At 44.3% G+C, this 27,934-nt stretch overlaps 1 protein-coding gene across 2 annotated transcripts in view; it reads left to right on the top strand.

Moving 5' to 3' along the window:
• RYR3 (ryanodine receptor 3) overlaps positions 1–27,934 on the top strand; it is a 557,080-nt gene that overhangs the window by 516,128 nt on the left and 13,018 nt on the right. For both annotated transcript variants that reach the window (XM_027083790.1, XM_027083789.1), the window contains 16 exons: positions 142–221; positions 1,691–1,767; positions 4,498–4,571; positions 4,827–4,844; positions 5,258–5,338; positions 5,787–5,875; positions 6,883–7,011; positions 9,845–9,949; positions 11,690–11,771; positions 12,426–13,753; positions 15,981–16,039; positions 17,208–17,376; positions 18,462–18,548; positions 20,042–20,242; positions 23,360–23,490; positions 27,816–27,858. In XM_027083790.1, coding sequence (XP_026939591.1) covers positions 142–221; positions 1,691–1,767; positions 4,498–4,571; positions 4,827–4,844; positions 5,258–5,338; positions 5,787–5,875; positions 6,883–7,011; positions 9,845–9,949; positions 11,690–11,771; positions 12,426–13,753; positions 15,981–16,039; positions 17,208–17,376; positions 18,462–18,548; positions 20,042–20,242; positions 23,360–23,490; positions 27,816–27,858 — 2,753 coding nt within the window. The remainder of the gene's footprint in view (positions 1–141; positions 222–1,690; positions 1,768–4,497; positions 4,572–4,826; positions 4,845–5,257; positions 5,339–5,786; positions 5,876–6,882; positions 7,012–9,844; positions 9,950–11,689; positions 11,772–12,425; positions 13,754–15,980; positions 16,040–17,207; positions 17,377–18,461; positions 18,549–20,041; positions 20,243–23,359; positions 23,491–27,815; positions 27,859–27,934) is intronic.

Below are 27,934 nucleotides of genomic sequence, written 5' to 3'. Positions count from 1 at the left end.
GATTTCTACATGGGCCCCTTAGCTACCACAGAGATGTCACACCATGACGTGACGTCATTATTAACGGGTCCTGGTAAAGCCCAGTAGATGTGATTTACCCTCTGTTTCCTTGGTGATTCAACGGAATCTTTACCACGGCAGGTGAGATGAGCCCCATGGTGGTGGAGACTCTGAAGCTGGGGATCGCCATTCTGAATGGGGGCAACGCTGGCGTGCAGCAGGTAATGGGGGCTTGCAGGAGGTGGGGCAGACTTCCTGGGGTATTTCCATTTGACAGCTGTCACACTTCAGGGAAGAGATGTTGACTCTGCTACAGAGGTGGCCGCCCAGAATCACCTTTGCTGGTGTTTTGTCCTTAGTGACCAGTTATATCAGAGTAACTGGGAACACAGATAAAACCAGGACTAGGAGTCTTTAGACAAAGGTATGCTTAGTAAAGAGGGCTTACCTAGGGTTCAAAAAGAAAAACATTACATTTTTTTTCATCATTTCTACAAAAATATGCTCTAGAGGAAGTTTTCTAAGCCTTAGGTTTTTATTTCGACCCTTTCCCTTATTAGCTGCCTTACTGTGAGCAAAAGGGGCCTGATCAGTTAAGTGAGGTTCATAACCCCACACACCTATTGTTCGTTCACTCATTCATTTATTCATTTATTTAACAGCTGTTTAGTGATTGTTGACTATGCACTAGGGCCAGGCTCTCTTCTGTGGGTAGAGGGTGTAGCAGTGAATAATGCAAATAAAAACTCCTGCCATCATGCATTAAATGAGGGAACACACAAAGACATACAAAGTGGGGTGTCTGGCACATGGAGTTCATTCAGCAATCTGATTTGGAACTGGCTACAGGAGATAGAAATGCACTGGTGTCTCCTGAGTACTCCAGGCTCTGGCTAAAAATAAAAGCATCTGTGTGCACAGGAAAATGAAATTTCAAAGACTTTTGGCATTCATAAGGGTTATATCCCAGGGCCTTTGAGAATTTCCAAATCCATGACTACCATTATTGCGTATAATTTTTCCCAGGCTTTAACTCATCACAAACAAATTTCTCATTAAGAGCTACCATTTTCAAAGGCACCCCTCACTTTCTGTTCTCTTCCACCACCACCCCGTCAGTTGACTTTCTTACAGAGCCCTTTAAAAAAAAAAAAAAGAAAAGAAAATTCTTATTATGTCAGACAAAGTTCCTGGCTTGCCAGTAACAGGGAACAGAGGAAACTAAGTCTTATTATGAGAGAGATACTGAGCTCTCAACTAGGCTCATTAGTAGGTAAGCTCCTTGCTCCAGTGTGTTAAAATCATTGCATGAGCTGTTCAGATTATACCTCAGCAACCGTAAACATTACTACATCCCAGTCCTGGCACCTGTTCCCAAATAGAAGAGGCTTCAAACAGTAAATCTATGAATGTCAAAGATCCACTATACTGTCAATACCAGTGGACCTTTATAAAATAAAACATCTGCCCTAAAATATTATGGTTCCATAAGTGGAGGGTGGCGCTCAGGCAACTGAAGGTTTAAGTCCACAGGTGGAGCATCTCGATGCTTACCCAGGGTTACAAACCACCATCCTGGATCTGACTCGGTGTACCTGCATGGCTGCCATCTGTCCATCACAATTAGGAGGGTTAGTACGTGTGCCATAGTTTTCATTGTTTTTCCCTTTTAAATGTGTCTCCCTTGCAGAAAATGCTAGATTACCTAAAGGAGAAAAAGGATGCTGGGTTCTTTCAAAGCCTTTCTGGTCTTATGCAGTCTTGCAGGTAAATATGGGAAAACCACCCATAGCATTTTTTTAAAGTTCTTCACTATTCAGGGAAAGGGGAATGGGGTGGGGGAGGGCCACAGAATAAACTGGCTTATCATGGAATTATTGAGAAAGGAGTACCTACTTCCGAAAGCTAAGAGGATGGGTATTGTTCCTCCAGCCCTCAGGATTACCTTCAAATAGCATTCAGAGGGGAAAATGTAATCTATACACACACACACACACACACACCCCTACCAACACCTGTTTGGTGTTTGAATCGCCCTTACCTCCTTTTTTCTTAGGTTGTTTTATTTGGAGCTAAGTGAGTTTCTCTTAAACATGTATGCTCATAAAAGTCAAACTAGAAAAGAACGGAAAAGAGGAGGAATCCCTCAGTATGACTCAAGGCTATGTGTTCATTAGACCCGTTAGGCACTTTGTTAATCCTTAACAATTCTTTCAGCCTGAATAGATATTTTGTGGGTACATATTTTGACACATCCATTCTGACAGAGGCACATCCTGACGTGGGAACATTTTGACATTGTCTGAAAAACAAAGCATTAAACTTTCCATTTATATTACCCAGTGGCGTAAGCCTCCCCTCATGGCTGAACCCTCTGACAGATGAACAATAGGTAACCAAAAGTCGTAAGGTTACCATACTTGCTCATTTCAGAAACAAGCCAGCAATCTTTCTAAGAAAAGTGTCAGCTTATTCTCCGAGATTCATATGTATTTTGAACCGTCTGCAACTCATTCTGAAAGAAGTCAAAGTTATAATTATCTAGCTCGTTTGCCTCCGATTAATAATTCTTAAACTTGGAACGTTAGTCCAATTGAAAATTTGGAAGATGGATGTTCTTTTTTTGGTGGACCGCATAATATTGCTAGTCATACTGGATTGGGTAAATATTGTACCCTGGGGATATACAGAGCATATTTGAGCTGCAGTACAATCCCTGTCCTCAGCTCCATTTTTCCCCCACCGACAGCCTCCCTCAGGAAAAGAAAATGTAATATTGCCAGACCTGACTCACTGAGGGTGAAATAGTACATGTGGACTCAAAGATGGTGAAAATCAAGGCAGTTCAGTCCCGTATTGCTCATGATATTCTCGATTAACTTTCTAAGAGTTCTCTTGGTAGTTTGTAGTACTTAATATTGCTAAGCTAATTTATAATGCTGGCTTAGAGGGACAGGTGACATACCCTTAGAGGCCAACTGAGTTCTAACAGAAGTTTTAAGGTATTTTAATGGTTTTTTGCTGATTATAAAAATAATGTGTATTTGTAAAATGGTTAAGCATTGAAGAAATCAGAACATTTGAAATGGGTATTTCGGGATGGAGTAAGGGTCAGAAATGTCCACCGCACAGATTGTCTCCTGAATCAGCAGCAATGCTTCAAAGCAGCTATGTCCAAGTGTCCTGGTTCCGTATCCTCCTCCCAAAATCAAAGGATACTTTTGTATTATCAAGCAGACCCTTTTTATAGCAGGGTCTGGGGAAAACCAATCTAATGGCAGTAGGAATTTTCACTTTCTCTTTAGAATTCGTCTAAATTACAGAACATATGTGACTCCCTAAAAGGGGTGTTGGATTTTTCCCCAAAATCTTTCCAATCCAACAGTCATTTCCTTTGCCCAGTGATAAAAGGAAGAGGAGGTTTTGCAGAATCTTACTGGACTCAGCCATCAGCTTCTCTAAGGTCTATGTTCTTGTGAGACTTTGTGGTCTTATGTTCCATAAAATCTTTTTTATTGGCTAAGGAGTTAGACCCTATTAGAGAAATGGAGTGAGCCCCAGTTGGAAATCACATGATCATTATTCTCATTATAGCTTTGCGGTTGTCCTAGAGGTTCCTGGCTAAGCAGGTTTTGTTGGTGGCTGTGGCTGGGAAGGTTGTGGAAGGTGAGGACAAAAATGAAAGCCAACTTGTCACAGGTTCAGGAACACCTAGGGACACCATTGCCTCTAGAAAGCGTGATCTTGGCTACTTTTGGCTCCTGAATGATAGAATAAAAGGGTGTGGCCCTTCAAAATCTGAAACTTTGGGGCTTCCCTGGTGGCGCAGTGGTTGAGAGTCCGCCTGCCGATGCAGGGGACGCGGGTTCGTGCACCAGTCCGGGAAGATCCCACATGCCGCGGAGCGGCTGGGCCCGTGAGCCATGGCCGCTGAGCCTGCGCGTCCGGAGCCTGTGCTCCGCAACGGGAGAGGCCACAACAGTGAGAGGCCCGCGTACCGCCAAAAAAAAAAAAAAAAAAATCTGAAACTTTGTAGCTCTCTCCATCAGTATTCATCCTAAGCACTAAAAGCCGCTATTCCTTGTGATTCTCAGAGAAAGTAGGTAAATGTGGAAGGTGAACATGAATTAGTACAGTTTAAAGTAAACTTTCCCTTAAGAAATCTTAGAAACAGATTATTCCTTCTTGATTTGGAAAGCCTTTCTAAATCTTCGTCCATAAGAAGGGACTCAAACTGGACAAACAGTGACAATCACATACATGTTTCTGACCCCTGTCCTTGCACATGGCAAGGGCTGTGAGCTCCAGGCATCCTTGGACAACACGGCTTAGCACGAACCCAGGGAATCATTAGACTCTCAACCATACCACAATACGTTGGCGCATTTATGATAATGCGAGGACAGGGTATTCTTAGTTGATGGGTTCGTTGATGTTAAAAACCCATTTTCCCAGTGCGTGTAGCCCTGAACCTTGTTTTCTTTCGTCTGTTACAAGTGTCCTTGATTTGAATGCATTTGAGAGGCAGAATAAAGCTGAAGGCCTGGGGATGGTTACTGAGGAAGGAACACGTAAGTAACTGACGAAGGTGAAGGCTTCTCTGTTTCCAATTAAAATCCTAGTTCACTATTTCTGGTTAGAGCCCCTGTTCACTGCTGCTTCATCTCCAAGGACTTGCTCCATTTCAGCAAGATGTTTCCATCCATAGTTTTGATAAGGCATATCCAGACTGATGTGTTCACAGAACCAGTATTAGCTAAAGAGAGTCTGTCTTGACGTCTGTGGTTTTCTTACTCTGTATCCTTCTGTTTTTCTCTTACGGCTAGTCATTGTTCGTGAGCGTGGTAAGTTTGAGTTTCCGGCCCGAGCTCCTACCGTGTGTGTGAGTCCCAAGAGATCTTATTTAATCGGCTCAGCACAGACACATTTTCGGCTTGGTGGTTGCATGTTGAGTTTAACTCAGCAGTTTGTTGTTTAATTAAAGAAGTGTCTTCCATCTTCCAAAGCATGTGTTATGGACTGTGAATCATTACTGCCTAGCTGTTTTCCTTCCAAATGCATCCCGGGGCTAACAATTCTAGCTTTGTTGGGTGTTGCCTCAGTTCCAGTTTTAATTGGGTCTGTCACCATTCATCCACAGTTCCCTCTCCACGCTGTTCTGACACAGCTCCTTTAGCATTTTTGCAGTCATGTGTGGTGGAAGGTATTCTATGTTGAAAAGCCAAACAGATGCTCACCAGTGTTCTGTGTTTTCAAGGTGAAAAAGTACTCCAGAATGATGAGTTTACACGAGATCTCTTTAGATTCCTACAGTTACTTTGTGAAGGACATAACAGTGGTAAGTGGAACAGATTTGATTTGTCAAGGGACAACAACATTCAGGTACAAAATTTTGATTCATTTCAGGTTGCCACATTTCATACAGCCAGTTGCTAATTTAAGAACAACAGTTAATCCATTCCTTAATAAGAAACCCTATGTAACATGGCCTTTGACTTCATGGCTAATGTTATTTAGTGCCACCCAGGCTAAGTTGCTTCCAGAATCTTCAGACATTGAAGCTAAACACCCACCCCTTGCTGTCAAGTCCCTCAGGGCTCGTTAAGTCCAGTTTCTGGTGCCGCTGGGAGGGGAGGGCTCAGGGCAGTGCTCTGTCCTTCAGGACCTAAACAGTGTGCCCTTGTAAGGCTTTTCACATGGTGAGTCTCTTCTGAGCTCAGCTGAGAAGAAGCTTAGAGCCACCTGCTCTGCAGGGATGGACTCTGACCCAACCCTGGTGTTCTCAGATTTCCAGAACTTCCTGCGGACTCAGATGGGCAACACCACCACCGTGAACGTCATCATCAGTACCGTGGACTACCTTCTGCGTCTGCAGGTGAGTGGGCGTTGGATGGTAGCACACCTCACATACACTTCCAGAAGCTAAAGACAGTTACACAGCCTCAGGGACGGCCCAGGATACAGTCCAGCCTCAGTAAGGAAGGTCTTGTAATCTTATGTCCACACACTTACGGGAAGTCAAACACCTAAATGTGAGTTTGAAGACGGAAGTCGGGGGAGTGGTTATCTACCAAATCTTCTGTTATGAACTGCTGATTCACTTTAGTTTTGCCGGTGTAAGCTTAGCCACAGTACTCCAGGCAAGCTGTGCATGGGAACAGACTTTCACTAGGAAAAAGAGGTACAGAAAGCGGGAATAAGATGGGTTCACAAGTTCTTAGTGTTGAGACGTCATCTGGTTGGATGGTTTGAAGGAAAATCCAAATAATGTCAAGAAAATCTGCACAAACATAAAAAGGATGCCCTCTTCTCTTTGCTGATTCCTCAGCCTGGTTCTGCCACTCACCAGTTCCTGACCTGGAGCAGTCTGTTTAACCTCCTGGTGTCCAATTTCCTCATCTATAAAACGAGTAGTCCTGTCTCATTGAAAATGAGTAGTACTGTCTCATTGGGTGGTGGTGAAGATGGAGAGGTTTAATACGTGTAACGTGCTCAGAACGACGCCCGGCACTTATGGTGTCAGCTATCATGTTGCTGCTGCTATCATGATTATTTGGATGATCAATATTATCTTTAACGTACATTTTTTCATTGTGAATAAATTGTCCTATAACATGGTCACCCAGGTCCAGCTGAACGCTGCCCTCTCTTCTATGTGTTCTTTCCTGCGGAGGGGGAATATCTGTACTTAAAAGGTGCTCGGGATCAGATACCTCTGTGCTTCTTCACAGAGTCCCAGGCTCCTGTCATAACAAAGTGGTCACAGAAATGTAGGACGCTCTTGTACTCTTCCTGAACATTGGGTTTAGCTTCATGGACTGAGAAATACTAAACTCTCTCACTATGTGAGAAATATACTAAACTCTCCTTTTTTGTTCTTAGGAATCAATCAGTGACTTCTACTGGTATTATTCAGGGAAGGACGTCATTGATGAATCTGGACAGCACAATTTTTCCAAAGCCCTGGCGGTCACCAAGCAGATTTTCAATTCTCTTACGGAATACATCCAGGTATGTGCTATAGAGCGCATGCCTGAGAACAAAGAGAACATCTTTAACCTTCCCATGTTCTAATTCCCTGCAGAATACTTGGCTGCATATGTGGACTGTGCATCCAGCTATAGCACTGACAATATTCCTCACCTATAAATAGAAACCAGTGGTACCTACACTCTACGAGAAGCTGTAGTTTATGGACCCCACTGTGACCTGTGAATAGCAGTGTCACACTTTATTTGCATTTATCTGGTTAACATTTTGCTTTCCCTCCTAGTCTGAAATCTTTTTTGTCAACAGAAAATTTCTTATTCGTTTTAAAATTCTTCACTTTTAGCATGTGTGGCACATCAGAGGTGTTCAGTAAGCATGGAGAGTGGAGTGGAGGAATGATTGATAGCATGAAGGAATAAAGGGACAACTGGTATTATCTTGAGCCTTGAGATTAAACACAGGATTCATGAGAGCCTACCAATTTGTCAGAAATTCACTCTATGGAAAAGGTAACTTCAGAAGCACATAAACTAAGTGCAGTGGCAGTCACATCAACAGGTAAATTTCAGGTTGAACATCTCACAGAGAACAGTCTTTCTCTGTTCACAGCATTCTCTACTCATTGCCTACAGTGGTCTAGCTACTGTGAAAAGGAGTAGAGGACGTCCTCAGGCAGAATTTGCTGTGAAATCGGTAGCCATATCATGGTGCTCTGTGATGTAATATAAGATTTTTTAAGATCTATATGTTGAGCCAACTGGCACACTCAGATCATATTTGCTTACTAAAATAAACACAAGACTAAGACTTGAAAAGAAGGATTTTAAGGAAGATATTGATCCATGCTTTACTCAAGGATTGTAAGAACATAGGGAGATAAACCTAGGAACAGGTGACTGAGCTGAAGTTTCACAGCATGTGAAATACGTAGGAAGGTCATTGAACTGATCTGACAAGCATCTGATTTGCTCTCTGCAGAGCCCATCCTAATCTCCAGAACTTCCTATGGAGCACTTAACCCAAATGTAAAAGAAAAGTGTATCTGGGGTGAATGTGAGTTTTTTTCAACAACCAGTTTTGTTTCAACAAAGAATCTAGAGGCTTCTAGGGATCAGACACCAAATGTACATGAACAGTGTTTTTTAAACAAGCTTACGTGATTTAGGGACGCAGGCAAAATTTCTCCTGCTCACCTCTTCCCTGGGAATTCTGCCAAGCCTTTTCTAGAACTTGATACTAGAACACTAGTCCCAGTGAAAGTGTAGAAAAATATAGGAAAAAGCTATAAGGAAGAGTTAAGGATAAAGAACATAGGCAGAATGTGACAAAAGACTCTAAATGTATAAAAAATATATATAAAACAGCCTCACTCAAGAGGTAGGGAATAAGGTGCTGGCCTAAGAAGCTTTGGAAATGAGTACAGTCTGAAAGACCAAAGGCAAAAGGAGCTATACATAAGCGCTTTGGTTGATGAAGTTTTTCCCATGTGGATATGTGTTAATAATTCTGAAACCATTATACATATATAATGGAAGTGAACGAGGTTTCTCACTGTTGGAGTGGGAAGTTACAGAGGAGCAAGCAGAGGAGACAGAAGATCCCTGTGGGAATGAATGAGAGTCAGAGACATTTGTATGCTAAACTCATGTTCAGCTTAACATAGATACAAATGGTTACATACGGAAATATTTATGGATATGTGTATACACATGGATTGGACAACACACATATTTCTGCTGCTCTATCAGCCAGGAGGACCTAAAAAATGATACCCCAGTAGCAGCAAGCACAACTAGAGCCCAGATCTTGGTTTCTAATACCATTGAAAGGAAATAGGGCTCCTTAGAGAAATGGCTGATTCTAGAACTAGGGCTGGAAACATACAGGATGAGCCTGGAGAATGCTATAGTGCAAGAGAATGCTAAAAAAAAAATGATGGGGGTATGTCAAAGGGATACAGGAGCCAACTGAAAGAGCTCCCAATGGCCAAAACTGGAAAAATTAGAGCTACAAAAGAAAGTAAATAAAGTAGTACTGAATTATAACCCAAAGCATAAAATGAATGTGTGGAGTCCATACTGATATAAATAAATGATTAAATAATTAAGAAAGAATAGACAACTCTCCATTGAGAAGAGTTTCAAATAACTTATTTTTAAAAAGAAGAGAAAAGAAACAGTGGTTCAGTAATGATCTTCCAAAATAGGAAAGGCTATTGACATGGAAAATGCAGACTGGTCATCAAGTCATCCGTCTATGTCTGGCTTTCAGAAAAGATAGAGATGATGTACCTGACATTTAGGTTAATGATAAGAAAATCCTAAAAGTAGTTGAGCATTAGGAATGTAATTCAGATTTTTTCACTTAAGTAGATAGCCCTGTGGTCATCACATCTAACATGCAACTTTGCCTGCAAACAACGCGTGCACAAGGGCCTGGTTTTCAAATTGTGCTCTTTGGAACCCTGGAGTTCCTCAGAACCCCTCTTAGGCCAAGGTGTGGGCCAGAGTCGGCAGGAGTACCCTTCAGTCCTGTTTCAGCCAGAGCATTTACCTCTTAAATAATGTTCTCTAGCATAAGAACGGAAGCTAAAAGAAAATCTCTGAAAATCACCGCACTGTGACATTCCTAGTGATTTTTCCTAGAAATAGAATCTTAGGATTGGGCGGGGGCGGGGGGGACCCGATGGAGTGGGGAGAAAAGTAATATCCTGGGAAAATATTGAGCTGCAAAATATGTGACCTTTGGAAAGAGCTCTCTACTTATCTGAGCTGATGTCAAATGCCCTTACTAGGGCAAGTTTCAGAGCAGCTGGTGATGCTCCAGTGAAATAAGAATGTCCTCCTCTCCGTAGGGCCCCTGCGTTGGGAACCAGCAGAGCCTCGCTCACAGTAGGCTATGGGATGCAGTGGTCGGCTTCCTCCATGTATTTGCTAACATGCAGATGAAGCTCTCTCAGGTACTGTGGCCCATTCCCTGTTCCCGACGTGTGGTTGGTGTGAAACGCTAAGTCAATCCCCACCCCCTGGTCTTCCCATTGTGGATGTAGCTGCTTGACGAAATGATTGGAAAAACCATGCAGATCAGGTCTCATTTTTAAAATGAGGGCCTAGGTGGGAGATAGGAATGCATACCTGCGGGAGTGGGGGGTGGGCGGGGGTGTCCCAGACAGGCTTTTGCATGAATGCAGCTTTCTCCCTTGTGTCCTTTTCATAACAGCCTCAACACTTGCTTTTTATGGTGCTAATCCCTTTTGCTTCCTTGTCACTGTTTTGCAATTTATGCACATGACCTACCCCCCCCCCCCGCCGCCCCCGTCTGCTCTGTCAAATGTCTGCATGTCTCTGTAATTCACATCTCCCTTCTCTGTCACCTTTGCTTCCCCTCTCCCCCATCTCTGCCTTTCCTTCTCACTCCCCATCTCTCTGGCAAGATGAATCGGAATCGCTCAGAGCATTTATTATGAACAAATAAATGTAGTCTCTGTAGTAGTCGATGGCCTCTCTCCATGGCAACACATGAGGGAGAACTTCAGGATATGTTTCAGGCTGCTCAGAGTAACATTGGCAGCGTTAATTTAAATAATATGTATCTAAAATTGTCAAGGCTGTCACATCTGCCTCTCTCTTCTGGAATGTGCTATTTACCCCTTTCATTTTTCCCCTTTTGACTCTGGCCTTATGGGAGGAGAGAGTTCTTGGGAGGGCTGCCGATTTATCAGCCCAGTGGGGCAGTGCGGTGTAGAGGCTCCAGAGACAGGATCCTGACCCTGCCACCTCCTCACTGGTGTCTTCTGGGAAGTCACTTCCCCTTTCCGGTTTTTGCTTTCATCATCTATAAGATATTGGGAGTTAAAATAGACGACCTTTGAGGGCTCTTCTAGCTCTGACAATCTACACCTCTCTGATGTTTTGTGGACAGCTGTGACACGCTCCAAAGGTGCTAGAAAATCCTCTGAAGTCTGAAGGGCCAAAGAACTATGTCTTTGTGAGAGAGAGTCTGGAAAAGAAGTGTGGCCCAGAATGCATTTTTTAACCTCACCCTCAGATTCCCCACCTCAGATCTTCCAAGGCTTGTTTTGCTTCTGTGACATAGGTATCAAGCCCGGAGCTCACTTGGCAATGCCCCGTCTGCAATGCTGAAATGAAAACCAAACAGACTGGTATCAAAACCATCCGGAGGAATAGCCTCGATGATATATTAATAACATTTTAAGGGACCACTGGCACCCAGATCACCACCAATTAGAATCAGGAGAACCTAAATTAAGAAAGAAAGGAGAACCCAATTGGTGATTAGAACCTTGCTACTTTAATGGGATTGCAGTAGTATTCCCCAGAAGCTCACTGGTAATTCTTCAGTATGAAAAATGGCAACCTAAGCTACTAGAGATACCTAACGGCTCTCTGGTGGATTGGGTTGTTCAGTAGTTTTGGACAACAATTGGTATATCTGCCACGTTGCGTTAATAAAAGGAAAACCGTAAAGGAACTCTTTTGTATGAACCCTGCTGCAGCCAGCCTCCGGATGCTACAAAGAGAGGATGCGAAGGCATCCGCATTCACCATGAGAAGGGAGCTCATCCTGGAGATGGATGTAGCCTTCACCTGACCTTCCCAGAGCAGGCTCTCCTTGCTCACTGCCCTGTACTTTACTGAGGGATCAGATAGCTCAGGGGTATCTCCTGTTTCTGTTCTAGGATTCCAGTCAGATCGAGCTGCTGAAGGAACTCTTGGATCTCCTTCAGGACATGGTGGTGATGCTTCTGTCCCTCCTGGAAGGTTGGGCTGTTTGGTATAACTAGGCAATCACACGACTGTAATTGGTCCGAGCACTAACAGTACTAATCACGCAGATTATCCTCCTGGCAGGTCATTGATGCCATATGACATTGGTTAGAAAACCAAATTTTCAGAAACAAAAAAATGAGTGAGGGGCACATGGTCTGATGGACAAAGCCTGAAACCAACTCATTTTATCTCAGTAGGAAAGCCAGAATGAACTGGGGAAAACCTCCAAGCTTTGCTTTTCCCTATCCTCTCCCTCTCCCCATTGCTTTTCGATACATCTGGCTGCCGGTGTGTATGCCAGCCATCTAGTTGGGCACCCTCCTAGGTCTAAGGGGATTAGAGGGGCACCACTTATCCCTATGTGTCCCTGATAATCTGATAATGAAACCACTCTCCAGGCCCCAGGCCAGACAAAAGGCACTGGTGTGGCCATCTCCTCCTTCCCTGTGTTTCTTTCCCCCTTGGCTCCTGGTGGTGTAGTCTTTATGGCTTGCTGCTCCCTCCTACCCATTTCCAAATCATCACGGTCAGAAAAGAGCTGACCGATTTGGCATATAAGTCTTCTAAAAAATATCTGCCTGACCAGTTACGTGATGACATGGGTTTATTTATGTATCTGTATGTCTTTTTGAACCTGCCTCACAGGGAATGTGGTAAATGGAACTATTGGCAAGCAGATGGTTGACACACTGGTAGAATCCTCTACCAATGTAGAAATGATCTTGAAATTCTTTGACATGTTCTTGAAACTTAAAGACTTAACTGGCTCAGACACCTTCAAAGAATATGACCCCGATGGGAAAGGGATCATCTCCAAAAAGGAATTCCAGAAGGCCATGGAAGGGCAAAAACAGTACACGCAGTCAGAGATCGACTTTCTCCTTTCGTGCGCAGAAGCGGATGAGAATGACATGTTTAATTACGTTGACTTTGTAGACCGGTTCCACGAGCCGGCCAAGGACATAGGGTTTAACGTGGCGGTGTTATTGACAAACCTCTCCGAGCATATGCCAAATGATTCTCGCCTTAAGTGTCTGTTGGACCCAGCCGAAAGCGTACTCACTTACTTTGAACCGTACCTAGGACGCATTGAGATCATGGGTGAGGCCAAGAAGATTGAGCGTGTTTATTTTGAGATCAGTGAGTCCAGTCGAACTCAGTGGGAGAAGCCCCAGGTGAAGGAGTCTAAGCAGCAGTTCATCTTTGATGTCGTCAACGAAGGCGGAGAGCAGGAGAAGATGGAGCTGTTCGTGAACTTCTGTGAAGACACCATCTTTGAGATGCAGTTAGCCTCACAGATCTCAGAATCGGACTCAGCCGACAGGCCGGAAGAGGAGGAGGAAGAAAATGAAGACTCTTCCTATACGTTAGAAGTTGAGGGTGAAGAGGACGACAAGGCTTTTGAGTGTGCCTCTGCGTTTGCCGTGGCCTGTGCCTCAGTGAAGAGAAACGTGGCCAACTTTCTGAAGAGGGCCACCCTGAAGAACCTCAAGAAGCAGTGTAGGAAGGTAAAGAAGATGACTCTGAAGGAGCTGGTGAAGGTGTTCTTCTCTTTCTTCTGGACGTTGTTCGTGGGGCTCTTCCACTTGCTCTTCGCCATACTGGGAGGAATCTTTCAGATTCTCTGGAGCACGGTGTTTGGAGGGGGCCTCATAGAAGGCGCAAAGAACATCAGAGTCACAAAGATCCTGGGTGACATGCCTGACCCAACCCAATTTGGTATCCACGATGATGCAATGGAGGCTGAGAGGGCAGAAGTGCCCGAGCCGGGTATCGCCACGGAACTCGTGCACTTCGTAAAGGGGGAGAGGGGAGATGCGGAAATTATGTCAGATCTCTTTGGACTCCAGTCAAAGAAAGAAGGTGGCTCAAAGCATGGGCCTGAAGTGGGTTTGGGTGACCTCTCTGAGATTACTGGCAAGGATGAACCCCCCACGTTAGAGAGTACTGTACGGGAGAAAAGGAAAGCACAGGTAAGCATGATTTGTTTCTATCATCTTTCTTTATCCCTAGAAAAAGACTTGCCACTCTACCTTGCCGTCAGTACTGACACCAGTTCCTAGGAGGCAATGTTGTGTTAGACACCAGCTCATCTGTGATTACCCTGATCTGATAATTCCAGCTCTGCCGTGTCTGGAGAGATGAGACTTAGGTGGTTGTCTCAATATCTAATTGCTGAATGGTCTTCCAGTTTACATTGTAGAGTTCAAACAGGATGGTCCTTGACCCTCAACTTGCTTCCACACCTTTATTAGGTTAGTTCTCAAGGCGCACAGGTTCATTCAGTAACTGAAAGCATAGAAAACCAGGTATAGCATACGAGGAGACCTTTCTGGTGAGATAAACTTCTGCAGTATCCTAAAAGGTCCAGATGTTATCATATGATTTAGCACAGTGCCCAGTGAGTTTTATCATGCTTGGGACATTTTCATCCTTGTGATGCAACCACTAGCCAGTTTGGACTTTGAGTCAGCCAACTAGATTAAGATAGCAGAGCCCTTTGGCCATGGAAAGTTCTGGGCGTTGCAGCATCCAACTCACAGCATCATTCTACCGATAAAGAGAGTATGGAGAGAAATGTAAAGAGATCAGAGCCCAAAGTCAACATTTATTCATTTTGTTAAAAATAAATAAAGTAATTTATTTATTTATTTATTTATGGCTGAGTTGGGTCTTTGTTGCTGCACGGCGGGCTTTCTCTAGTTGCGGCGAGCGGGGGCTACTCTTCTTTGTGGTGCACGGGCTTCTCATCGCGGTGGCTTCTCTCATTGCGGAGCACGGCCTCTAGGCGCGTGGGCTTCAGTAGTTGTGGCACACGGGCTTCCGTAGTTGTGGCTCACGGGCTCTGGAGCGCAGGCTCAGTAGTTGTGGCACACAGGCTTAGTTGCTCCGCAGCATGCGGGATTTTCCCAGACCAGGGCTCAAACCCGTGTACCCTGCACTGGCAGGCGGATTCTTAACCACTGCGCCACTAGGGAAGCCCTTTTATTCATTTTTTACATGAATGTTTATTGAATAGTTAATATGCACTTGTCACTGTTTTAGGCTCTGGGAATACAGTGGTGAATGAGAAATGCATCGTCCCTATAATTTAGTGGAAAAGATAGACATTGGACAGGTCAGTACAAGCATGAAGAACATTAGGAAGTCTATCAGGTGCTATGGAAATGTATAGGAGAGATGTCTCACCTGGGTTAGAGAGTCAGGGAGAGAAGTATCAGAATCATAAGCATTCTGACAGTATGAATTTATTTATTGTTTTGCTCCCTGATGTCACCCAGGGCCTAGAACAGAGTTTGATACATAAAAGGGACTCATTCAAGGCCCACTACATGCCAGGCTGTGTTCCTAGCATATGAGAATACATTGATTAACAAAAGAGACAACACTTCTGTTTTAAAGGAGCTTAATTTCTAGTGGAAGAAGACAACAACTAATTATCATTTTTGACATATGCTAAAATAAATGAACAAGGTCATGTGTTACAGAATGAATGTGGGCCCTACTGTAAGTAGGATACTCAAGGAGCATCTGCAAAGGTATCATCTGAACCAAGTCCTGAAGAATGGCAGGCCCACCAAAAGCCAGGGCAGTCATATTCCAGGCAAATGATACGGCATGTGCCAAGGTCCTGGTGCAGGGAAGGATTTGGAATGTCCCAGGAAAGGAACGAAGGTCTGAATGTTTGTGCTGGAAATGAGTCAAGTGATGCAAGGTGAAAATGGAGAGAAAGGCCATGATCATGGAGGCCTTACAGGCTTTGGTGTTAGGGAGCTTGAATTTTATTCTAAGTGCAATGGTCATCAGCCAGAGGGATTGGGGTGATGGGAGAGAATTGAAGATACTGTCTGATGGACGCAGGTTCTGGATTGGACCTGTGTTCCATCTCTCCCCGACCCCGTGAAGCAGTAGGACCACTGCCACGGGGCTCTGACAACGTCCTAGCAAAAGTTTTTTCTTTGGGTTGAATAATAACAGGGCGGTTACGTTTTCAAGCTTGAAGTCTTTGTCTTATCACTCTAGAGCAGCTTAATATATAGCAGGACATCTGTGTTCTGTGATCCTGAGAAAAGCAGAAGCATAAGGAGAGAAAGCCGTTGGGACTTCTGACCATGGAGAGCAAAATGGCCAGTGATACGGCTCATCACCATGAACTCGTTTATTTTGAGGAAAGTTTGACCGATTGTTATTTTTGTCTAGGCAGCAGAGACAAAAGCAGCTCATGAAGCCGAAGGAAAAGTGGAGTCTGAGAAGGCAGAGTAAGTTCTTGGTGGCATGGACTGTCTAACTGCTGTGCTTAATCGTTCTTGATGGTAACCGCCATTTTGTTGTTATGGTAAATAGAAAGCTTGATTTCTACTAATATAAGAAACAGATATTGTGCAGGCCCTGGATACATTTCTTTTTTTTCGTTTTTATGGCTGAGTAATATTCCATTGTGTGTGTGTGTGTGTGTGTGTGTGTGTGTGTGTGTGTGTGTATCTCTTCTTTATCCATGCAGCTATTGACGGACACTTCAGTTGCTTCCATATCTTGGCTGTTGTAAATAATGCTGCTGTGAACACTGGGGTGCATGTATCTTTTGGAATTACTGTTTTCGTTTTCTTTGGATGTATACCCAGGAGTGAAATTGCTGGATCGTATAGGAGATCTATTTTTAGTTTTTTGAGGAATCTCCATACTGTTCTCCATAGTGGCTGCACCAATTTACATTCCCACCAACAGTGCACAAGGGTTTCCTTTTCTCCAGATCCTGGCCAGGACTGGTTATTTGTTGTCTTTTTGATGATAGCCATTCTGGCAGGCGTGAGGTTTTGTGGTTTTGTTTGCATTTCCCTGATAATTAGTGATGGTGAGCATCTTTTCATGTGTGGATACATTTCTTTTTACCCCATCTATACAATAAACACAGTCTAATAATTTTGTTCACTTTAGACTCCAGATAGTAGATCAGAGTTTCACCATCTGACCGAGCAAATTGTCAAACACTCACACTTAGCAACTTCATATAATGTTGATGATGGTGATATCTAGTAATTACTGAATAACTGTTACATACCAGGCCTTTTGCTAAGCTCTTTTATACAATATCTCATTTAATTCCTACGACAAACTTAGAAGAATAGGTACTATTGGTAATGCCCATGAAAGCCTAGAAAATAAAGGACAACATTTCTGAAGGGGAAAAAGGTTGGTAAGGCTAAGTTCAGAAGAACTTGTGTATAACTGATGTACACCTGTGACAAAGCAGGCACCGCTCCTAAATACAGCGTTGACATCCAAGCACTATGGGTAATAAAGACCTGAGGTCCCCACCCTCAAGGAATAATACATCTCCCACCCCCAGCCAAGATTTCTCTTTAGCTTCCCTACCAGGGCCAGGCCTCCCCCTCCCCTCCATGATGAGTGGGCTTCTCATTCCTGCAGCACGGAAGATGGGGAGAAAGAGGACACAGCCAAAGAAGAGCAGGCCGAGGCCGGGTGGGCAGATGCGACGAAAAGGAAGAAGCGATGGTGTGGCCAGAAAATTGAGAAGCCTGAAGCCTTCATGGCCAGTTTCTTTAAAGGGCTGGAAATCTATCAGACCAAGCTGCTGGTGAGTGCTCTGGCCCTGGCCCTGCTCGGGTGCAGGCGCTGGCCCGGGCGGACCTCAGAGAAGCGGCCACTGACTTTGTTTCACGTTTGGTTAGTTGTTCTTCCTCGTCTTTCTCATTCCTCTTCCTTCCCTCTTCTCAATTATCTGTCTGTCCCTTCTGTGTTCTGAGGGAAAGGAAAAGGGAAACGGCAGGGAAAGGAAAAGGGAAACGGCAGGTGCTGCAGCCCCTCTACCCCGCCCTCTCTCTAGAAGAGCTGCTCCTTTATGTGTGCTAGGTGGGGACTTGGCCCATCCTGGTCCAAAACTTCAGAAGTAGTGCGATCATTCAGATGCAGAAAGAACATTCCTGTGTTGTGTCAGGTTCTCACGCTAGTCCTCAAAAGCTTTGTTACTCCACGCACCCTCAGCCCAGCTTGTAATATCCTTTCTCTGGCAAATTGCCCACTGAGGCACAGTTGCTGAAAGCCAGGACTACACCTCCCAGCACCATTGGTGGGAGCCCCCCTCCACGGAGAGGGTGAGAGCTTCCCCAAGCAGCTACCATTCCAGGCCTCAAGTGTCGATTTTTCCCGGGAAGATGGCAGTGGGTATGGGAATGGTTCCCCCTAAAAGGGGAGAGGCAGAAGCGCTGGGTCTGTGACTTACAAAGAGACAGAGACTCTCAGCCTCAGTCTGGCTGCAGCCAGGGTGGGAGCTTCAGGGGTCTTCGGTGGGCCTAGATCACTCATAATTTCCAAATGGGCCGCTTACTTGCTGTGTGGAGGGTACACGCACACGCGCGCACACGTACCTTCATAACAGCATGAGTCCTGTGCTGGCGGCGTGTTTAGGCATTTGCTTCCCTGAGGTTTAAACCAGAGCAGGGTTCCCTTGAGCATCATTCTAAGCAATTTTTTAAAAAATCATCCATTTTGGTCCCCCCAAATAAGTTGTAAGAGGGCCAGGACAGTCCTAGATGAGTGGTTACCAAAGAGTAGGAGTCGTCCTGTGTAAACTTCTAATCAGAGAAGATCATCTGTGTGAAAGAGGGAAGGTCCTTCTCCCTGCCAGAGCTCTTCTACTTCTGCCTGTCCTTTTCTTTTCAGCACTACCTGGCCAGGAATTTCTACAACCTGAGGCTCCTTGCTCTGTTTGTAGCCTTCGCTATCAACTTCATCCTGCTCTTTTACAAGGTGATACTTCATTCAGGGGGTATTTGGTGAACAGATTATATACTTCTTAAAAAGTAATAGAGGTTATGCTCTTAATTCAAGCAAAAACTTTAAGGAAATTTCTAAGACACTGGCTCCTAAAAAAAGGACACTGTCTTTAGCAGTGGGGAGAACAGAGAGACGGGTTGTAAGGGAAGCCAGTTAGGGCACCATTTCAATCATTCAGGCTTGTTTTAGTTACTACTTAATTCTTCAGACATTTGTTGGGTGTCTACAATGGGCTAGACCCTATATTAGGAGCTGTAAGGTATTTCAAACTGAATGATAAATACAGTTCTTTCCCTGAGGAATAAGGTAACAAAGAACCATGATAGTTGGCACGTGTGTTAGAATTATTATATAGGAGTTGGTTTCTGGATGTGGAAGACAGGGACTCATCAAGACAAATGAAGATTTTGAATGTTGGTAAGTGGGTCCTGTACACTGTAGATGCATAATAAATGTTAGTAGAATGAACTAATGAATGCTGTAGGTCCTGGATTCTTTTTTGGCATCGTCTTTAACTGACTATTCTGTCTCTTGCCTCTCTCCCTTCCTATTGAAAACCACAAATCTAATTTTTATAAAACATGCTCTTCTCCACATCAATAGTGCACTTGATAAACTAATGGCTTGCTGTTGCCCACAGCAGAAAAATGGAAGTCTGTAGAGGGGTATGGCGAAGGCTAGCTTTAAACACGTGGAGAGGTTGAGGTGACTCAGCCATGCATGTGGAGACAGCCAGCAAGCAGCTGGACATGCACGGTAACAGCCTCAAAGGCGCCAATTTGGGAGTCACTGTGTGAGGATGGCAGTGAAGCCACGGGTGTTAATGGCATCTAAGAAAGAAGGGAAATGTCTGCACTTGTGCACATGCGAGTTTGTCCTAGCCTCCTCCCAGGCTGTAGCATTTTTTTTTTAATTTATTTGTTTTATTTATTTATTTTTGGCTGTGTTGGGTCTTCGTTGCTGCGCGCGGGCTTTCTCTAGTTGCGGCGAGCGGGGGCTACTCTTTGTTGCAGTGCGCGGGCTTCTCATTGCGGTGGCTTCTCTTGTTGCGGAGCACAGGCTCTAGGCGCGCGGGCTTCAGTAGTTGTGGCACACGGGCTCAGTAGTTGTGGCGCACGGGCTTAGTTGCTTAACCACTGCGCCACTGGGGAAGCCCCAGGCCGTAGCATTTCAAAGATTACCTCCTGCAGCTGAAGGATTGTAGAACATGTAGTAACACTTTCCTAACTTTTCAATTTTTGGCTTGTTTTCAAGAGAGAGGTTTTGTCTCTTAAAACTTTTGTTTGCAGTTATTAGAGATCCTGGAGATTCCCAGGAACGAGGTACCTAAAAACCTCATTCCCTCATCGAGTAATACGGAATCACTACTATTTGCACAGCAAATGCCAGCAGTATAAAATACGTGGGGAGAGCCCAGTGGCGGAGGTCTTTCCGGTGTTTCTAAGAGAGTGTGTGTTCTGGGCCAGGTCACCGAGGAACCTTTAGAAGAAGAGACAGAAGACATTGCAAACCTGTGGAATTCCTTTAATGATGAGGAAGAGGAAGAAGCAGTGGTATTCTTTGTCCTGCAGGAGAGCACTGGATATATGGCCCCAACATTGCGAGCCCTGGCCGTTATCCACACCATCATTTCTTTAGTCTGCGTGGTGGGCTATTACTGCCTGAAGGTAAGTTGCCAGCCACTCTGAATGTAATCAGACTCCTTGGGGAAGAAGCATCATTTTTGAACCCAGCCAGCCCTTTGTTCTCTAAGACTTTAGACTAATAGCCTAAGGTTGGTGAAGCCACAGCCTGGGCACCACCCAGGAGCGGGTTAAAACTGCAGACTCTTGCCCCCTAGCCAAGCCTTTTAAATCAGAATCTGCAGTGAACGTGATCCGCAGGTGATCTGTATTCACACTCTGGCTTGAGAAGCCTTGGTCCAGGAGCCTCACTTCAGCCACCCCTCGTGACATTGCACAGAATCCAAATCGTCGGGCTAAGTCACGTGTGGAGCTGGTAATGAGGGGCTCTTCTCACCTTTGAATTTATGTTGAAATTTTTATAAAAATGCTTTTCACCTTTCAGAAATGATTAGGTCTTAGCTATTTGAGATGAGTTACTGTTTCCGTTGTCCTATTGCTGCATAACAAATCACCCCCCAGAATTCAATGGCTTAAAATGATAACCATTTTCTCTCTGATTCTGTGTCTGCCTGGGCACATTAGAGCGGTTCCTCTGCTCCCTGTACAAGTGGTCACATCAGCAACCAGCTGGGAGCTCAGATGGGCTACCGTCCAAGACGGCCCATGCACGTTGGCAAGGGAACAGCTGGAGGGCTGCGCTCCGTTGGGGTAGCTGGGCCTCTCTCCCCGCTCCTTGTAGACTCAGGGCATCTCCCTTTCCACGTGGTCTCTTCACATGCTCTCTCCAGCTGGGTAGCCGGACTTCCTGCACATGATGGCTTGGGTGTCCAGAAAAGAGCACACATGGAAGCTGCTAGACCTTCTTAAGGCTTAGGCCCAGAACTGGCAAGGTGCCATTTCTACCACATTCTGTTGATTCAGGCAGGTCACAGGGCCAGCCAAGATTCAGTGTTGCACAGAGGGTGAAGGGGGCTACACAAGGGCATGAATAGCAGGAGATGTGGTTCTCTGGGGCCATCTTCAGGCACTGCTATAGTTTTGTCAATCTTCAGTCATTCTGTTTTAGGTGTTCCAAGTCCAGTTCTGTTTCTACTACATACACCACAATTGTTTTTTCTCATTACATTTTTTCTTACTTCTCTTAAGTAGGAAGTTTCCTTGGCCCTATACCAAGCCACCTTTTCCCTGAGAAGAGTCCAGGAAGTCTTTTCCTATCCTTGTGGCTCTCACTTCCCCCAGTGGACTGCAGTATCACTTAGGAAGTCCAGCTGCTCTACTGGAGAGACCATGTGTCCTAAACTGCCCTGAGGCCTCCACTGTAACAATGAAAGAATGGATTCTGGAGCCTGGCCTCCGGGGTTGGACCCACAGCTCTGCCACTTAACCTCGCCATTCCTCTGTTTCCTCATCTGCAAAAAAAATGACTATGATAATAATAACACCAACCGCTGAAGTTGCTAAAGGGAGGATTTAAATGAATTAACATGTGTAAAATACTCAGGGCCAGACGTAGTAAACGAGAGCACGTTCGCTACTATTCCTTAGTTCACCATCTAGAGCTCAGCTTGTCGGCTAGGGTACGGGTAACCTAGAGAAAACAAAAATAAACACTAGCTAGGGAATAAAAATGTGGAAGTTGTACTTACGAGGGAATACAAATTCCTAAAAGATTGACGGAGAATGCTTCAAATCCCAGTGATCAGTACTGACCAGTACTTGATACTATTATTGTAACTCAGAGTCACCGCGACATACAGCAGACGCTAGTCAGGGTGGCTTTCCCTGCTTCCCCTCCCACACGATCCACGAACCAACACCAGGCACTGATTCTGCAGTGTGCAATGTCCATTAGTAGCCTTTGCCACCTTCCTGTCATGATTCTTTTATTTTCTCAGTGTTGTTGCCTTGTTTAAAAAAAAGGGTAAGCAGGAACTATATTCAATATCCTGTGATAAACCATAATGGAAACGAATATGAAAAAGAAGGTATATGTATGTATAACTGAGTCACTTTGCTATATACCAGAAACTAACACAACATTGTAAATCAACTGTACTTCAGTGAAATAAATTTTAAAAATAAAAAATAAATAATTAAGGGAGGAAGAAAAAGGGTAAGCAGTAACTCTTTACGAACCATTATCTAAATTTTGCCTTTTTGTCTTGGAAATAAAGGAGCAGCGTGGGTTGTACGGATATCATGAGATTTGAGAGGGAGTTATTAGAAGCAACAGTTTGGAGACCAAGGTCTCAGGGATGTTGCCAAGTAACCAGTAGCTTCCCAGGTGGATGAGAAGCCCTAGCTCTGAGTTAAGCTTTTCTGGCTAGTGGAGCTCTGGCTTTTCTGCCTTCTCATTTCCTGGGATTCCAGTCGTATCCTCTGACCTTGCTCATTCTGTCCCTTATCTGAAGTGTGTGTGTGTCTGGCGATGGCTGGAGCAAGTGGATTATCTTCCCAGCATTTTCTGTGTATGTACTGCTTTTGTGATAGGTCTTTAGAACCATGCCACCATGTGTAGGCTAGAAGCAGTCATAACTATAAGAGAATGGGAAACGATGGTAGGGAACAAATAAGTGTGCCAGGCAGGAGCTCTTCTCGGAAGGAATGTCAGGAGGAAAATTTCAATAGCGAAAGCCTATGCACAGAGCCCAGTGAATCCTCTCATTGTAACCATTAAGCCATATTTCATTAATCAGAATTCAGAGACATGAGATGAATATGACCCTAGCCATTGAAGGGGGTTGGAACTCTTCATCGTATTTCTGCAGCTGTCCAATATATTCTAGAATAGTTTATTATGCTTTCTAAGTCTTGGTTTACCTCCAGCCTAAGTGTTTTAGGAGACCTAAGTCACTCGGCCCTGTGATTCATCTAAATATGGTCTTCTCACCAGGACGGGTCAAGAAGTCCACAGTTTGTAATACTATCAGCTCTTTAAAGGATGACCCAAATCATATCAGCTTTGGAGAGGGAGGTGTGTGAGCCAGAGGACTGAGAAGTGATTTCTTTGGCTTTGGACCCACAACGAGGCACCCTAAGAATCCCACTACAAAGAGTTTGCTGCCCTGAAGTTGGAAGGCCAATTTGTGAGATACGCGTGGGAGAGGATGCTTTCGTTAGAAAGCGTTCTCTGAGTAACCGGTGTCTTCCCACTCCTAGGTTCCTTTGGTGGTATTCAAAAGAGAAAAAGAGATCGCCAGGAAGCTGGAGTTTGATGGCCTGTATATCACCGAACAGCCTTCTGAAGATGACATCAAGGGGCAATGGGATCGCTTGGTAATCAACACACCGTAAGTTTCCCCCCCACCCCAAAAAGAAAACGGAGTTTCTGTTGTAAATAGGATAATACCTTCTTCAGCAGCCCTGGAGACCGATTAATATAAGCCTTCCTTTGGTTTCTGGGACTTGTTTTCTCCCCTGCCTTTTCACAAAGCAGCCTGTCGTGCCTCCAACAGTTATATGTGTCCCTATGCATTTAATGGGGGACAGAGGATATCATCGGAAAGTGCTGAGCATTTTTAATTAAGACCAGATGGTCCAGCACAATACTACTTAATCTAGTTTTCCATGTTCGAGTCGTACAGTGTTTCCCTGGCCCGGGGTTTCAGTGATCAAACTGATCAGCTTCTCCAGAGTCCCCAAATGGCACAGCAGCCCTGTGACAGCACCGTCTCTGAAGTCTTCTCCCTAAACAAATAGCCTGGTTGGTACTAGAACGCCTCCCAATATAATTTGATAGGCAGTTCCACGGGCAGTTAAAATAGGCCCATCTGGGTGGGGATGTTAGGACCCGTGGGGTGAAGCCTGCCTTCCTGGTAGGCATGTGTACAAGTGCTAACGTGGTGGAGACAAGCATTGATTCTAGAGGCAAAGAGGTAGAATACTGAGTCAGCTTGATAACGTAGACACCCGTGACCTAGGGCGAGGGAATCAGGTTTTATAAACCTCAGTTTCCTCTTCATTAATAGAGGGATGAGAATACCACCGCCTGCAGTCCTGGGAGGCCTCATGAATGGATTGTCACGTGCTTGGTACAGTGCCTGGCGCATGGCTGTTCGTTATTCCCTTCCCCTGTTAAAGAAAAATGGCCATCACCAATAAGTCGGACAGAGAAAGGCAAACACCGTATGATATCACTTATCTGTGGAATCTAAAAACACAACACAGAGAATGTAACAAAAAAGCAGCAGACTCACTGATACAGAGAACCAGTGGTTGCCAGCGGGGAGAGGGAAGGGAGAAGGGGCGATATAGGGATGGGGATTAAGAGGTATAAACGATTAGGTATAAAATAAGCTACAAGGATATATTGTACAACACAGGGATTATAGCGAAATGATTAAGATTGTACATTTTAAGTTATGTATATTTTACCACAATAAAAATTTAGGAAAATAATGACCGTCACCACGAGCAAAGGTGATGCTCTAACGCCGGTGTATTCACAACAGGGAAATGAGAGTTGCAAGATACATTAATGGGATGAAAGAAAAGTCAGGAAATAGGGCTGAATATGTGAACAAGATGACTGTTGAGTCTCTCGGCTGTGCCAATAAAATATGCACATCTAGAAACGACAACCCTGACCCCTGCAGGAAGAAAATTCTACTCTTCAAAGGTGGTTAGGCAAATTGAGAGAGGCAGCTCTACAGAGGCACCGCTGAGCTTTTTTTAATAGTCCCGAGAAAGGGAAGACTCCTCTCCTAGGGAAAAATAGGTGCGAGCAGGCAAATCAAAAGCTTGTTCAGGCCTGCAGGTCACTGCCAGTCTCCTCACTTTTAAGGAAGAATAAGGGAAACTACTAAGACTTATTTCTGACCCTTTGTCATTATAGTATAGAAAATTTGAATATCAAATAATCTCATTCCTTGGTAAGCTTTCTGTAATTAACGCTTGTGTCTGCGGCACAAGATGATATAGCCTAAAAGTCCCAGGAAGAACGCAGTTCACTTTCTAGAAGTTTATCCTAAGGAGGTAATGAGACAAGAACACTAAACTGTTTTAACAAGGACAGTTGCTGACATTTATTTGAAGTGGCTGAAATGCCCGTGAATAGGGAAACGCGTGTATAAGAAAAACAGCTGTTTTAAAACATTTAGATCAATGAACTTCCATTATTCCTTCACGATAATGGCATCATTGTACATGTAGTGCTTTGTAACCTGCTCTTTTTTGAGTTAACTATATGTCATGGAGAGCTTTCTTTTTTAATTTTATTTTTGTATTGTTAAATACACATATAGAAGAAAACATAAAAACGTATATTTTAAAGTACAGTGATAAAATGAACTACAAAGCTTTAAAAGTGGAACATCGCTGAAAACCTTGAGGTCCCAGACGTTATCCTCTCTGGCCCGGATCCTCCCCGGACCCGAGCTAACCACCCTCCTGACTTTAGTGCTATCCATTCTTTTGCCTTAGTTTATAGTGTTACCACTTAGGTATGTGTCCCTAGATACATGGTTTCATCTTAATTGGTTTTGAGCTTCATATCCATGGAGTTATACTATACGCATTGTACTGTCATTTGAATCTTCTGTTCAGCACCCTCTTCAGGAACTCATCAGTTGAATACGTTGATATGTGTGGCCCGAGTTGGTCATTTTCAAAACTGCAGCATTTTCCATTAGGAGTATATTATTGTGCATTTATCCGTTTTCCTGACCATGGCTATTTCAACTGTTTCCCACTAGTGCCTGTTGGAAACAGTGCTGTAAGGAGTATTTTTATACCTGGTGCACAAATAAGAGTTTCTCTGGAGTAGGTAGCAGGAGACGAACTTGCTGAATAGTAGGATATGCAAGTGTTTGCCCCCATTTACATTAAACCAGCACCCTGTGAGCATTCCTGCTTCTCTGCCTCCTTGTCAGCACTTGTTATCCTCAGATAACTTTGCTCATCTGGTAGGTGTGTAATAGCATCTCATTGTGCATTCTGCTGGTTTCTAAGAGGTGAGCAGCTTATGTTGTTTTTCTTGACCCTTCATATATAGATCTGTCCCTTATTTATGCATTTCCCTTCTGAAGGTTCTTGGCCTACCCCACACTTAAAGGAATATTATTACCAAGTGGAATTATGGCTTCGACCTTGAAGGAGCTTACATACCTGGTCAGGAGCCAAGAATATTCAGATCAAAGTAAGATCACATCTGTGAAAGGGTCTTGACCAGAGCCTTTAGTCACTGGCCCTTCAGGATCACTTGTGGAATTTTCCACTTTTTGGATTCTAAATACCATTCATGAAAAAAATCAAGTAGCAGAATAATGGACAAAGAAGGAGGTCAAAATAATTACTTCCATCCCCCGTAGATAAAATCTATTAGCAGTTTGCTTTGTTTGTAAGTGGCATTTGGATGTTTAAGACCAAGACTGCTGGGGACTTCGCTGGCGGTCCAGTGGTTATTGACTTCGCCTTCCAGTACAGGGGGTGCGTGTGCGATCCCTGGTCGGGGGAACTAAGATCCCACACGCCTCGAGGCCAGAAAAGCAAAACAGGAGCCATGTTGTAACAAATTCAATAAAGCTTTAAAAACGGTCCACATCCCAAAAAAATCTTAAAAAAAAAAGACCAAGACTGCTTTAAATATCCAAACAATTTTTTTGGTTTTGTTTAAAGATTGCCACCCTGTTGTAAGAGAGGTGCCGGTTGCTCAGGGTTATTCTTCTGAGAGGTCCACGAACAGAGGGAGGCCCTCCTTCCTCATCACCAACTTGGGCGGCCTCTGTAGCATAGGGGACGGTTGTGTTCCAGAGCTAACAAACAAGAACGGTTTACACACGAAGGAAAACAGAAGTAAGAACGTTTGCACCAAGGGCCAGAGGTTCCTTGGCTGCAAACTAGACTCCCAAGGAACCTCTCAGGAAGGACTGATCATTCTGGAGGGGAGCAAAATATTTTAAATGGTTTCTGCCAACATACCTGAAAGTAACAGTTATTTCACGACTTTAACAATAAGAAGGTATTCGCAGTGGAGCTGGTACTAGCTACTTGCCAGAAGAAAGCTGTCCCCTCTGTGGGGTTAAGGTTGGGATGGCATAGGAACTACCTCCAAAGGAGAGAGGGATCTCATTCCCGGGGAAAAGCACACCCCACAGGAGTTATGCAGGAATGGAGAACAGAGCAGAAGAGCACTCCGTTAAGAAAACCCCCACGTAAATTAACTAACGGTGATTTCCAGACTGGAAACTTCATAGTTAGGGACCTTGTCTACACCTCCCACCACCGTGTCCCCAGCACCTGCCCCAGTTACTGCCATAAAGTGGGCACTCAGTGAAGGAAGGTTGAATGCATGTGTTTCCTGCAGCGTTTGGTTTCTAGTTACACTGAGCTCAAGACACATATCCCTGCCTCTAGCTAGTCTGTCATCACAATTCCTGGCTCTTAACCATAATTTTGAAGTAGAAAATGCAAAGGAGCTTTCCAAGTGTTTCAGAACTCACCGCAAAGCAGTGAAACCAGAAATCAGACCTGCGGTGACTCTGAACTTCAATCAAGTCTTGAATTCTTCAATGAGCAGGACAAAACCCCAAAAGATCACAGGTCCAGACAAACTGCAAAGTTTCTTGATGTGCTTGCCTTGATGTTAAGAATCTCCCTGTTTCGTTTTCTTCTTCAGATCTTTTCCTAATAACTACTGGGACAAGTTTGTAAAGAGAAAGGTACGCCTTGTTGGGGGGCGGGGCAGGGGGAGTAAACTCCATGACCTCCAGAGAAACGGAAATTGTTTAAGTTCTC

This window comes from Aethalodelphis obliquidens, unplaced genomic scaffold (assembly GCF_003676395.1).
Source record: "Aethalodelphis obliquidens isolate GAN/ISIS:26980383/991018 unplaced genomic scaffold, ASM367639v1 scaffold51, whole genome shotgun sequence".
Classification (NCBI taxonomy): domain Eukaryota; kingdom Metazoa; phylum Chordata; class Mammalia; order Artiodactyla; family Delphinidae; genus Aethalodelphis; species Aethalodelphis obliquidens.
The sequence above is the reverse complement of the archived record's forward strand: the minus strand, read 5'-3'. Positions and strand labels throughout refer to the sequence as shown.